Source organism: Raphanus sativus, chromosome 9, assembly GCF_000801105.2.
Source record: "Raphanus sativus cultivar WK10039 chromosome 9, ASM80110v3, whole genome shotgun sequence".
Lineage (NCBI taxonomy): Eukaryota > Viridiplantae > Streptophyta > Magnoliopsida > Brassicales > Brassicaceae > Raphanus > Raphanus sativus.
Window position 1 is genome coordinate 23,265,331 of NC_079519.1, and position 12,933 is coordinate 23,278,263.

Here is a 12,933-nt window from a genome sequence, read left to right on the forward strand (position 1 = left end):
ACTTTTAATTCCGCATAGTCGGATTTTCATCTTCGCTAGGCAAGTTTTCATCTTGGCATAGAAAAGGAGAAAAGCATCACTGTTATTATGTAGTATTTATTAGTGGTGACACGAAAAGAATATTCGGGTTTTCCGAAAACATTTATGATTCAATCGATTTTGTCCGAATAATCTCTGATTTTCACGGTTCGGATATCCAAAATTTTATATTTTTAACCAGATATCTGATTTGATCAGTAATCGTAAATATTTTAAAATAATATAAACAATAAGATCTTATTAAAAATAAAAAGTTATTTACTTTTTAAAATTCTAATAACTAAAATAATTAATTTAATAAATAAAAATATTGTAAAACTTACATAAAAATATAATAATTATATAATTTATATATGAAGTTTTCTAAAATATATGAATATATTTGTATATAATGGATTGATTAGATATCATTTTATAAAATTATAAATATTTTTGATTTGTTTTGTTTTTACAGTTACTGTTTATCGAATATCCTAATTTTTGGTTTCAATTAATACGGATAGCTAATGATTACAAGTTACAAATATTTTGCCTAGTATTTATCATATACTGACTTCTTGTTGAGAAATTGTTAAAAATACCACAAACTAAGTATCATTTTTTAAAAAATATCATCAATCAAAATTAACTTAGTGTTGTTTTATCACACATTTAGGAATTTTGTGAAAATAATCATTCATTATTGGTAAATTTGAAAAGTGATATCAACTTATAGTAGAATTAAAATTTTCTTTTTGTTGTTGGCTAACTTTTAATTTATTAATTGTCTCAACCGAATGATGGGGTTTAGAAGGCATGTGTTGGATGTTTCATTGTCCAAAGTTGTCATCCACAAAGTGGTTGAAGATCCCACAAGACATGCTTCTCTTTAGTTCATGTGCATTGTCATCGTTAATCTTTGACATGTACTCTATTTCCAATGAGTGGCATTCGAGCATTTTGACAACAAAGAGCCCACAGTTGAAAGAAACTTTTGTCTTCGATAAACCTTCTGCCGTCTTAACTTCAAATGGAATCAGCTTCTCTTTATTAACCTCTTTACCAAAAGATTCCAACAGCAGAGCAGGAATCAATAATGTCATATTCAAAAATCGATATCAAGATATACTCAATTGCATACATCAGACCACGAAATTTAATCAAATACAAAGGGTTTTTACATGCCAACTCTTCCACTTGAGGAATATTGATGCCTTTATATTAGATTGGATGACCACAATAGAGTGTGATAGTTCTCTTCTTCAAATGTATTGCCATCTCAATCCAGTGGTTGCTGCTTTTTCCACGCATAGAACCATAAATAACTTTAACATCTCCCCCCCCCCCCCCCCCGCCCAATTTCTTATTTGGATATATTTCCCCTCTTACAAGTTCTCTTTGACCTTTTGAAAATACCTTGTTACATTTTTCTTGTGGTTTCTTGTAAAATAAAATATAGTACCACGAATTTGGTAAGAACTCAATAGGTAAGAAGCACATCTTAGGATAATTGTGGAACCAAGCAGCCTGCTTATTTCTTCTGCAATTTAGCATTGCAAAAGCTCTTTCAATGTGCTACCAAAAGAAGACAAATACAAATCAGGAAAGAATTATTCAGAGTCTGAAGAATAATTTCATCATATTACCTCTTTCTGAATATCTTTTTTTGTATTTTTGATGTATCTAAAGAAAGGTTTCCTTATTGTAGTCTTATTGATTAATAGTGACCTGTAGTCGATTAAAAAAAATCAAAACGAATTATTAAAACTCTTATAAATAAATGTAAGAAGATATATACAAGGAAAGAGAGATGCTTCCATTCCATGTGTGTCGCCCTTTAATGCCATCCAATTGTGAAGCTTTGAAAGCTTATGAACCGTAAGAGTTGAAAATGGGTTAACTGCAGTGATGAGCCAGCAGCTTTCCTTTTTTTATCAGGCTTCTCCTTTAATCAAACAAATAACAATACAACAATGTTAGAAGTTAGGAACCTTTCCTCTTTATTCATGAACCCATTCCTAAAATAATGTACAAGGTTTGTACTCTGTTTGATTTCATACCTCTGCTACATGATCTTCTTGACTAGGATTCTCATTATGTTTCTCCGGTAGTCCTTTGAAGTAACATGTTTGCACCTGAAAAAAAAAACGTATATCAAAACAGTTATAACTCAAGTTATCTAAGTCATATGTTTTACCTCAACTGCCATCTTCCACACTCCATCTGTCCAGGTTTGAACAGAATTGTCTCCATAGAACTATTTAGATAGACAGAATATGTGTTAACACCAAGAATCATTTTGACTTGTCCGCTACCCCAGCCTTTATTGTAAAACACTTCTACGTTATCCATCATCTCAAAACCTTTACTCTCTCCATTAGGGGGTGGCGTAGGACGGATTTGGTCAGCAATTACCGTTTCCTGAACTCTCAATGTAAAGCACTCAACTGCCACCTTCTCTACTCCATCACACAAGTGTAGACCAACTACATTTCCTGGATACCATATCCGAGAAGTAGTGTCATCACTAGACGCAATCTCCACATCTGCACCGATTTCAAAGAGAGTTGGAAACTTACTTTCTTCAACCTATGAAAATGTAGATTCAGTAACATCAGCTCTCCGATCTTGATCAAATATTAGTTTAAGATTATTTAACTCAGACTAATTTAAGATTATTTAACTCAGATTATTTTAAAAGAAGAAACGAAATAAACAGAGAAACTTAAACAAAATAGAAAAGCTTACATTTTCATCAGCTTCAATCTGTAAACCCGATCCAGTGATGGAGAATCTACCTTAATGTATTTCTCACACAAGTATGTCGGTCCAGACTGTTGAACCTGAGGAGTACGTATCACCATATTGAATCTAGACTGTAGCAGAGGAATAGATTCTAGGATCCAAAGGTGGAAAACTAGAGGAATTCCTTGCAATTCAAATTTTGTCGTCTTTTCCAGGTGATTGGCCACATCATTTCGAACTGATTTCAGTAGCAACATATAAGCTTCTTTTCCTCATGGATACTTCATCAAAACATCCATATTTCGGGCTTTCTTCACATAATCCAAAGATAAGCTTGTTGGTTTGCCCTTCTGCAGCAGAATGTTCTCGATCAGGAAGAGCATTGAGAGGCAAAATCTCTCATCAGAAGAGTTTTTTTTGTTTCTCTGAGCTGTTTTCCACATCTTGTAGAGTATGAGAACCCTCTAGCAACTTCCACTCATACTCCTGATTTTCTTTATCCTCTTCAGCTTCTTCTGCTTCCCCACTACATTTCAGTCCTCTCAACATGTGAAATTCTATTATAGAGAATCTCATGGGCTTCCCCACTACATTTCAGTCCTCTCAACATGTGAAATTCTATTATAGAGAATCTCATGGGCTGAGCACCAAAATGGAACCAAACTTCATTTTCTTTCACAATAATGATGCTTCTTGTGAGAATGCAGTAGACTATTTTCGCTGACAAATTCAGTCACCTCTGATTTAGCCTGATTACAAGCCCCATAAACGACCCTAGTACTCTGTCGAACTCTTGTTTTGTGAGAATACTCTAAACAATCTCGATATAAACTTGAGAGCTTGGAGGTCGGTTTATTGACATTTTTTCTTCTGGCTCTGAACAAATAGGGTACTTCAGCCGAGGCAGCGTTAGTTGGAAAGGTAGTGAATCTCCCATTGTGTTACTATCCTGCTTAACCAAGTAAAAAAAAATCAAATTTGTTACCACCAGATTTTCGGGAAAGCATTCCATAAACTACACAAATCCTTTCTAAAGTTTTAAAATACCAAGCAGTTTCACCAGCACAAACAAGAAGAGACTAAACAATGTCATAAGCCAAGAACAGTTATACTGATCGCAACAGCAGCATTTAACTTTCGTGCTACTAAATATTTAATCTCAGAGGCATTCTATCGAACATGTTAACTGCATAACCAAATCCTAGCAAGATCGACTGATACTTTTCTTAGTATATAAGATGGATTATCTTAGATTTTTGTACTGCTCAAAATGAATCTATTCAATTAATACAACAAATCAAACTTATTAGTTCTCACGTAACTCTAAAACGCAAGCAATAGAAACTGTTCAATTAATACAACAAAATTAACTTATTAGTTCTCAAGTAACTAAAACGAAAGAAATTTTCATTGAAGATAGAAGTTCCATATTTGAATCTAAAAATCTAGACTATGAAATCATACCGAAATGGCGTCGTTGGAGAATCGATGCCTTTTGTCGGAGATGAGAAAATAAATCGGAGTCGTTTTGAGATGATGTCAGTGGTCTTTGTTGGAGATGATGACATTTCGTCCGCCGAAGTCAGAAAAATCAGTCGAAAAGATCAAAGACGTATCTGAGTCTTTCTTTTTTCGATTGTTTTATTTAATTTAAAGAGAGGACACTATAGTTTTTTGTCTATTAATGAATGTTATTTTAGTGACTTTTCTCTTCTAATATTATTTCTGGGACAAAAATTAGAATATAATGATATTAAGGAGAATTGCCTTGTCGGTCTTCTTTCTTTTGCTCCGGTGGTTGGTGGTTCTCACCACCACCGGGAACGGGTAAGACTCTGGGGAAAGAGGCTCTCAAAACTCTTTACCGCCGGCCTTCTGGTCTCCGAGAAGGGATGGTTTTTCTAACATCTCTATCGTCGGCTTTGTGTCTCTAGGAAGGATGGTTTTTCTAGCATCTCGATCACCGAAACTTATGTTCTTGTGTGGTGAATTAATATTAGTTTGAAGTCGTGGGAATACTGCTTTTGTTTGGTTCTTGTTGTTTCAGTCACTTCGTCGCATTCTAAGTTAGCTTTTTGGGTTCGTTTTTTGTTATTTATATTCGCTGTGGAGGTATCTATTAGACCTTGTTTTGGACCTTTGTGGTTTTGGGAGATGGTTTCTAGACGAAGCAGTTAACTTGATCTTCAGTTTTTCTCTTGCGAGGAGGTGGGCAGTCTTTGTTCTGTAGATCACTTGGCTGCCTTGCGAGTGTCCGCGTGTAAGAACTGGTGGTCTTCTTTGACGTTTTCCCAAGTAGCGTTTCAAGGTCTTTTGTCCTTGTATCTTAGTTTTAGTGGTGGTTTCTGGCCATGCAAGTTTCACATGGATAGCAGCTGCTGGAGTTGGTGTAGATTTGACATCTCGATTGTTTCTGATGTTGCTGGTTCTAATATGGCTTAGTGATATTCCCTTCAGGGTTGGGACTGCTCAAGACATTTGTTCTTTAAGTCAGCTCCATTGATATCGAATTCTTCTCGAAAGTTGGAAGGAATAGATTTGTGGACATATATAGATTTTAGGCTCAGTTTATGTCTTTGTTTTATTTTGTTCGGTTTATGTTCTTTGTCTTTAGTTTCTTAGCGATACTATGTATCTCATCTTTCTTTGAGTTAAAAAAAAAAAGGAGAATTGTCTTTTCTTTACTTCTTTTGTTCATATAAAATATTCGGTAGCCTTTCACACCGAAAGAAATCGTGGATCATAAAGATCACCGCTAATTTATATCATCCTTTAATTTTTTTCCTTTGGCTATCTAATATACAACTTCTTAAATAACCATCGGTTTTATATTCGTAACGTGAGAGTTTGCCAAGTAGCATACATGCATGCAGACATGACAAAGGGACGTGTGAACATGACAAAATAAACTGTGAAAAGCAATATGAATTTCTCATAGTCCTCTTTTAATGTATCTTTTGTTCACGTTTTGCTCTACTTTAGCAGCTTCAAGATCTTGCAAACACCCGAAAATCTTTGTTCTTTCTTTACTTTTTTGTTCATCTACTTAAATCATGGATTTAACAACATCAGAAACGAACGTTGTCTAGATTCAACCACTTACCAAACTAACGATCTAGCTATATACCTATTGATGAATCCACATTTACATTTAAAGGATATAATCAACATCAATGGTCTGCTTTAAGAAGGTAAATATCACAAGATCTCAATCTCGTGAGTAATTCTCTGCCTTGAAAATCTTCTGATGGATTTTCTTAGGCAAAGAAAATGCTCTTAAAACAGAAAGTTCCAAAAGATCTTTAAGATATAGTGATTGATTCGATCAGCCTCATATTTGTCTGATATAAAACAAATAAATCATTTAATTATATTTATAATCACTTTCCAATTAAAACATATCATACGATTTTTTTTACTAACATATCATACGATTAAGATATAGTATTACATATATTTGGTTCATATAAGATATATGGTATCCTTTTATTTTATTTCTCTGGTTATATATATACAATTCGTTCAATAACCGTCATTTGTAACATGAGAGTTTGCCAAGTAGCATAATGCATGCAGACATGTCGAAGGAACGTGTGAATATGACAAAATAAACTGTTTCTTCTATCTTTCGGTCGTCAAAAGTTCATTAGAAAGTTTTTATTTTTGAAGATCTTTCGATTACATTCGTATCATATCATGTTTCCTAATTTAACAGGCATATAATTTCGTATTTATTACAGTCAAATCATCTCCTTGCGCAAGCAAAATCTCAAGGATTAACAAAGATCATTGGATACAATTGAAATGTACTTTAGGTAAGTCGATATATACGAAACGTAATTAAGGAAACCATTATGATCTTCTTCTATCCATCTTCTTCGTGTATATATATAGAACAGAATAGAAGATATCATTTTCATCTTTAAGCATAACTTCCTCTGCTTATACCCTCTCTGTTTTTTTTGTCAAGCTCCTCTGTTTTCTCATGGCTCCACTTAACGAGTCTCTTGCAACAACCATCCATGTCATCGAGACCAAACCTCTTGTCTCTCCAAAACTCAAGCCTGCATTGCAAGAAAACTGTTTTAACCTATCCCAAGGGATCTTACGTGCCAAACACTCTTCCCCAATCCTCTTTGATGTTCCTCAAAACCTAACGTTCACACCGTTTGCATCTCACTCCATCTCCACCGATGCTCCTCTCCCGACCCTCCTCCGTGTTCAAGCCAACGCTCACAAAGGAGGGTTTCTTGGATTCACCCAAGAATCACTTTCTGACCTTCTCACGAACTCATTGGGGAGGTTTGAAGACAGAGAGTTCCTCAGTGTATTCCGGTTCAAGATGTGGTGGTCGACTGCTTGGGTCGGAAAATCCGGGTCGGATCTTCAAGCCGAGACTCAGTGGGTGATGCTAAAGGTTCCTGAGATCGACTCCTACGTGGCCATCATACCCATCATTGAAGGGTCTTTCAGAGCTGCACTTAACCCTGGTGAAAACGGTAACGTTTTGATCTCTGTAGAGAGTGGCTCTACTAAAGTGAAAGAGTCATCTTTCAATGCCATTGCATACGTTCACATCTGTGACAGTCCTTACGATCTCATGAGAGAGGCTTTTAGTGCACTTCGTGTTCATATGAACACTTTCAAGCTTCTAGAAGAGAAGAAGCTTCCGACAATTGTGGACAAGTTTGGTTGGTGCACTTGGGATGCTTGCTACTTGACTGTTGACCCAGCAACCATTTGGACCGGTGTTAAGGAGTTTGAAGACGGTGGCGTGTGTCCCAAGTTTGTCATCATTGATGATGGATGGCAAAGCATTAGCTTTGATGGTGATGAGGCAGGGAAAGATGCGGAGAATCTTGTTCTTGGTGGAGAGCAGATGACCGCGAGGCTTCACAGCTTCGAGGAGTGCAAGAAGTTCAGAAACTACAAAGGTGGATCCTTCTTAGCATCTGATGCGTCTCACTTTGATCCTCACAAGCCTAAGATGATCATATACAAAGCAACCGAGAGGATTCAAGCCATTATAGAGAAGCAGAAGCTGATCCGTGAGTTTGGGGAACATGATCTTCCTGAACTTGATGAAAAGATCAAGAAGTTTAGTGAAGAACTCAATGCAATGTTTGATGGTGAACAAGTCTCTTTGGGTTCTAAGGATGTTTCCGGCTCAGGTATGAAAGCTTTCACTAAGGATTTGAGGACAAGGTTTAAGAACTTAGATGGTATATATGTGTGGCATGCTCTATGTGGTGCTTGGAATGGTGTTAGACCTGAGAGCTTAACACATTTGGAATCCAAGGTTGTTCCCTTTGATATTTCACCTGGTCTAGATGCTTCAATGACTGATCTCGCAGTCGATAGGATTGTGGAAGCCGGTATTGGTCTTGTTCACCCTTCTAAGGCTCACGAGTTCTATGATTCAATGCACTCTTATCTTGCTAGTGTTGGAGTTACAGGAGCCAAGATTGATGTGTTTCAAGTAAGTTGTTACATTACTTTCAGTATGTTTATTACATTCTTTGTTTCTTTTTTTACATTTATAACTTGTTGGTTACAGACCTTGGAGTCAGTAGCAGAAGAACATGGAGGAAGAGTGGAGCTTGCTAAGAGCTACTATGATGGCTTGACCAAATCCATGGTTAAGAACTTCAATGGAACTGAGATCATTGCAAGTATGCAACAGTGCAATGAGTTCTTTTTCCTTGCCACAAAGCAAATCTCTATTGGCAGAGTTGGTAATAATATATTTATAACCTTTTTTTTGTTTACTTCTATTGTTTCTATGCTTATAAATAATGTCTTGATATTTTGATCAGGTGATGACTTTTGGTGGCAAGACCCACATGGTGACCCACAAGGAGTGTATTGGCTACAAGGACTTCACATGATTCATTGTTCCTACAACAGTCTCTGGATGGGTCAAATGATCCAACCGGACTGGGACATGTTCCAGTCAGATCATGTCTGTGCCGAGTACCATGCAGCGTCTAGAGCCATCTCTGGTGGACCCATCTACCTCAGTGACCATCTTGGCCAAGCCTCGCATAACTTTGAACTCATCAAGAAACTTGCTTTCTTTGATGGTACCGTACCAAGGTGTCTCCACTACGCTCTTCCCACTAGAGATTCTCTCTTCAAGAACCCTTTGTTTGACAAAGAGTCAATCCTCAAGATCTTCAACTTCAACAAGGTAAAATTAGCTTAAAACCCAATATTAAATGTTTAAATATCGAAAAACTTTATTAAAATTCGGATGATATTATATTCAGTTTGGAGGAGTGATTGGAGCATTTAACTGTCAAGGAGCTGGTTGGAGCCCAAAGGAGCATAGGTTCAAGGGTTACAAAGAATGTTACATGTCTGTTTCAGGAACAATCCATGTCTCGGACATTGAATGGGACCAAAACCCAGAAGCTGTGGCATCTCAAGTGATTTACACCGGAGATTACTTGGTCTACAAGAACCAATCTGAGGAAATCCTTTTCATGAACTTGAAATCCGACGCGATGGAGATAACCCTAGAGCCATCTTCCTTTGACCTGTTTAGTTTCGTGCCTGTCACGGAACTAGGAAGCTCAGGGGTTAGGTTTGCACCTCTAGGGTTGGTCAATATGTTCAACTGTGTTGGAACTGTTCAAGAGATGGAGATTACTGGTGATAACAGCATTACTGTTGAGGTGAAAGGCGAAGGAAGCTTCATGGCGTATTCGAGTTCTGCTCCAGAGATGTGTTACGTGGGAGACAAGAAAGCTGAGTTTAAGTGGGAAGAGGAGACTGGTAAGCTCAGTTTCTGTGTTCCTTGGGTTGAAGATTCTGGTGGCATATCTCGTCTCTCTGTCACCTTCTAGGACTTCGTTTGAATTTTGTTTTCTTCGTTTTGAACTCGAATTATCTGTTTCGTTTGGTTTTTATTTATCATTTTATTTCGAGAATTGTTAAGCAACTTTAATATCTATCGAATTGGTGTTCTTTTCTTTTCTTTGTGTTGGTGTGCCGTCAGTGTTGATTCAATCAATTCAGTTATAATTACATCTTTTAATTTTTTTAAATGAAAATTTAATACGATGGTTTTGTCTTTGTTCTGTCATAATCATATTCAAGTTCAAATTTTCTAGATATCCGCTTTTGTTTCAAATCACATTGTTTAGAATTTTCTAATATATGTCATTGTCACGATTTTAGTTTTGAAAATTTAATTTGGAAAAGTATTTTTCTTTTTGTTTTATCGAAAAAGAGTTTTGTTTGTTTGTGTTTGTATCTTAGTCAATACAGACTATTACAGTGCCGTTGCTGGACCCATGATGTTCATTTTGAGACAACGTGCGTCATAAGACTACGGGACCGTAACGGCTATTTTGTATAACATTCACGATTACAAAGTGTCCTTGGATCAGAAAGACATAATAATGATAAAATAAAGTTAAATATTAACGTATTACAAAAGTTTTGTTAGAAAGAACATATGATAAGAAAAATTAGAACATAGAGAGCATATGATAGGTTGTTCAAAAAAAAAAAGAGAGCATATGATATTTCTGGAATAGACTAAAATAATCTAAAATAAGAACATATCTATCTTATTAAAACAGAAACATTCTATTGGATCTAACATTTATTTTGTAAGTTTTTAAATTAAATACACCTTTATACTTTATAGTTAAACATACATTAAGTCACTAATGTTCCTTTCTTTATACTACTATCCAAGTTTCCAAACAATATATTTATTTCTTTATACTACTATCAATGTTTCCAAACAATATATTTTTTATACTACTATCAATGTTTCCAAATAATACAATAATTAATCTTAGTTATTTTATATCTATCATTTTCTCTTTAAAATTTTGTAGAAACGTCATAATTTCATAAATTGCAAAATAGTGAACTTTAAAATTTCGATTATAAGATTACAAATTATGAAACTATTACAATTTAAATCCAATTAGATTACATATCGGTCATCCATCAGTTCAATCGGTTAGTCTCGGGTTTTAATATGAATATTTTAAAAACATAAATTGAATTGTCAGATCTCCGGATTAACCGGTATAATCACAATCGGGTTGAATTTAAAAATACTGATTTAAATGCAAAAATATTTTAAATACACACTCTTTAAAAATAACCAAAATATTTGTTAAATTATTAGTGAAATTTTTCATCGTAAAATATCCCGCGCTTCAAAAGCGCGGGTCAAAATCTAGTTTGATATTACTAGTTAAATTTGGATTATTTGATTCATTGGTATACAAATGAAAAGTTTATGAATCTACATATAATTTTAATTTAAAACAAATATCAATTTTTAGAAATGTGCTAATTGTAGGTGATCATGTTTTGTTTATATTTGGGACTTTCATTTCATTTTGTTTATTAAAATTCTTCCGAGAGACTTTTTTTTACCAGATACTTCCTTTGATGAGCTTATAAAGTTATAGTTGCTCCTTGTTTGGTAATTCATTTTCACTTATAATAGATGATGTTTGGCACTAACTGTTTTTTCTCTCTTAGGACAAATATATCTTTCAGGATTTCATTGCACTTGTACTTCAAGGGTCTTGTAAAATTCTTTCGGCACAGTTTTGTAAGAATTTTAAGAATAGAATCACGAGACATGTTCATCCACGTGAAATGAGTGGAGCGAATGAGACTCTTTTTTTTTAAAGAGAGCTAATAAGACTTTTTTGTTAAAGAGAGCTAATGAGACTTTTCTGACCATGTTATCATCTCTAACATATTCTATTACTTTTCCTTTTAAAATACATCTCAAATAGAGATGAGTTTCTTTCCATTATATTCTTTTATTTTTGTTTCTATAAAAAAATATTTTTAAAATATTCTATTTTAATTTTACAAAATTTTCTTTTTATTTATAAAAGCTGATAACTAACTCTACTTACTTTCAATTTTTAAATTTATTTTTACAAAATTATTAATTCATTTAAACTAAAATTGTATTAAAATATTATTATGTAAATAAAAATATAATTCTATTCTTACAAAACTCTAATTCTTTATAAAAATAATTATTTGGTTATAACTATAAAATTTTAAAAGTTAAAGACTATTTTGAAAATAAAAAAATATGATTCTATAATAAAAGAATGTTTTTTCTCTATAAATAGAATTAATTTTTTTTACCTCTATCATAACACTAGCTGATTTTCCCGTGCTCATGCACGGACATAAATATTTATAAAATAAATATACTATGATAGTTGATTGCTATATACTTTAATTTTAAATTTAATTTATAAATTTTATGTATAATTTATATTAATAATATTACATTACTTTAATTAAACATATGATTTTAGATATGTTATATCTAGTCGATTTAGTTATCATTTAGGTATATTGGATTGTATTTATTTCTCTGAATTCAACTATAATATTTTTTATTCTAAATATATTAAAAATTTGATTAATTTTCTTATTTGCATTTAGGTTGGTTGTTGTCTTCCTTAATTTTAATTTAATCTATTATTTTCGATTTAAGGTTGATTAGTTTATGTTACTTAATTATTTTATGTAATCATCTAAGAAATTAGATAGATATATCAAAATATTTATATTACTTTGAAAATATATATTTTGTATTGTTTAATATTATGTTTTAAAATAAACAATATTTCTTTTTCTAATATCAAAATTATCTTTCTGAATTTTGTTTTTATGAAATCACATTATATACAAATGTATATATTTTCATATAAGAAACAATAGATATAAAGTAAGTATTTTATTACTTCAAAAGTATATTTTATGTTATTTAATTTTTTTAAAATAGAATATTACTATAATGTAAAATTTCCTTTTAATGAAATCATATTATATATACATATATTTTTGTTTTTAAATTCGATTTTTAAAATTTTATATTTTTTTCCTTTTTAATATATATGTTATATGGAGAATTTAAAAAATAAAACTAAAAAAATAATAGTATTTAAATGTAATATTTTAATTCATTAAAGTTATCCGTGTAGTCAACTATCGTGAGAAATAACGTGAGTGTGACACATAGGAAATTGACTTCTCAAATTATATTATAGATAGATATATAATTTGTATTGTTTAAAATTATGTTTTAAAATAAATAATATTTCTTTTTCTAATATCAAGATTATCTTTCTGAAATTTAGTTTTATGAAATCACATTATATG

General features: G+C 32.9%; 1 protein-coding gene across 1 annotated transcript; it reads left to right on the forward strand.

The window, feature by feature from the left end:
• The first annotated feature begins 6,742 nt into the window (after positions 1-6,742).
• On the forward strand, positions 6,743-9,737 carry LOC108826688 (probable galactinol--sucrose galactosyltransferase 4). Its single transcript, XM_018600068.2, has 4 exons — positions 6,743-8,242; positions 8,321-8,498; positions 8,580-8,953; positions 9,033-9,737. The coding sequence occupies exons 1-4, from the start codon at positions 6,749-6,751 to the stop codon at positions 9,609-9,611; spliced, it is 2,625 nt and encodes an 874-aa protein (XP_018455570.2). The 5' UTR covers positions 6,743-6,748; the 3' UTR covers positions 9,612-9,737.
• Positions 9,738-12,933: the final 3,196 nt, after the last annotated feature.

What these genes read in the sequence shown, in the direction of transcription:
- LOC108826688 (XM_018600068.2), top strand. Translation starts at nt 6,749, where the DNA reads ATGGCTCCACTTAACGAGTCTCTTGCAACAACCATCCATGTCATCGAG. An exon ending in CCAAGATTGATGTGTTTCAA is followed by an intron (nt 8,243 to 8,320) that starts GTAAGTTGTTAC and finishes TGTTGGTTACAG; the next exon opens with ACCTTGGAGTCAGTAGCAGA. An exon ending in AATCTCTATTGGCAGAGTTG is followed by an intron (nt 8,499 to 8,579) that starts GTAATAATATAT and finishes TATTTTGATCAG; the next exon opens with GTGATGACTTTTGGTGGCAA.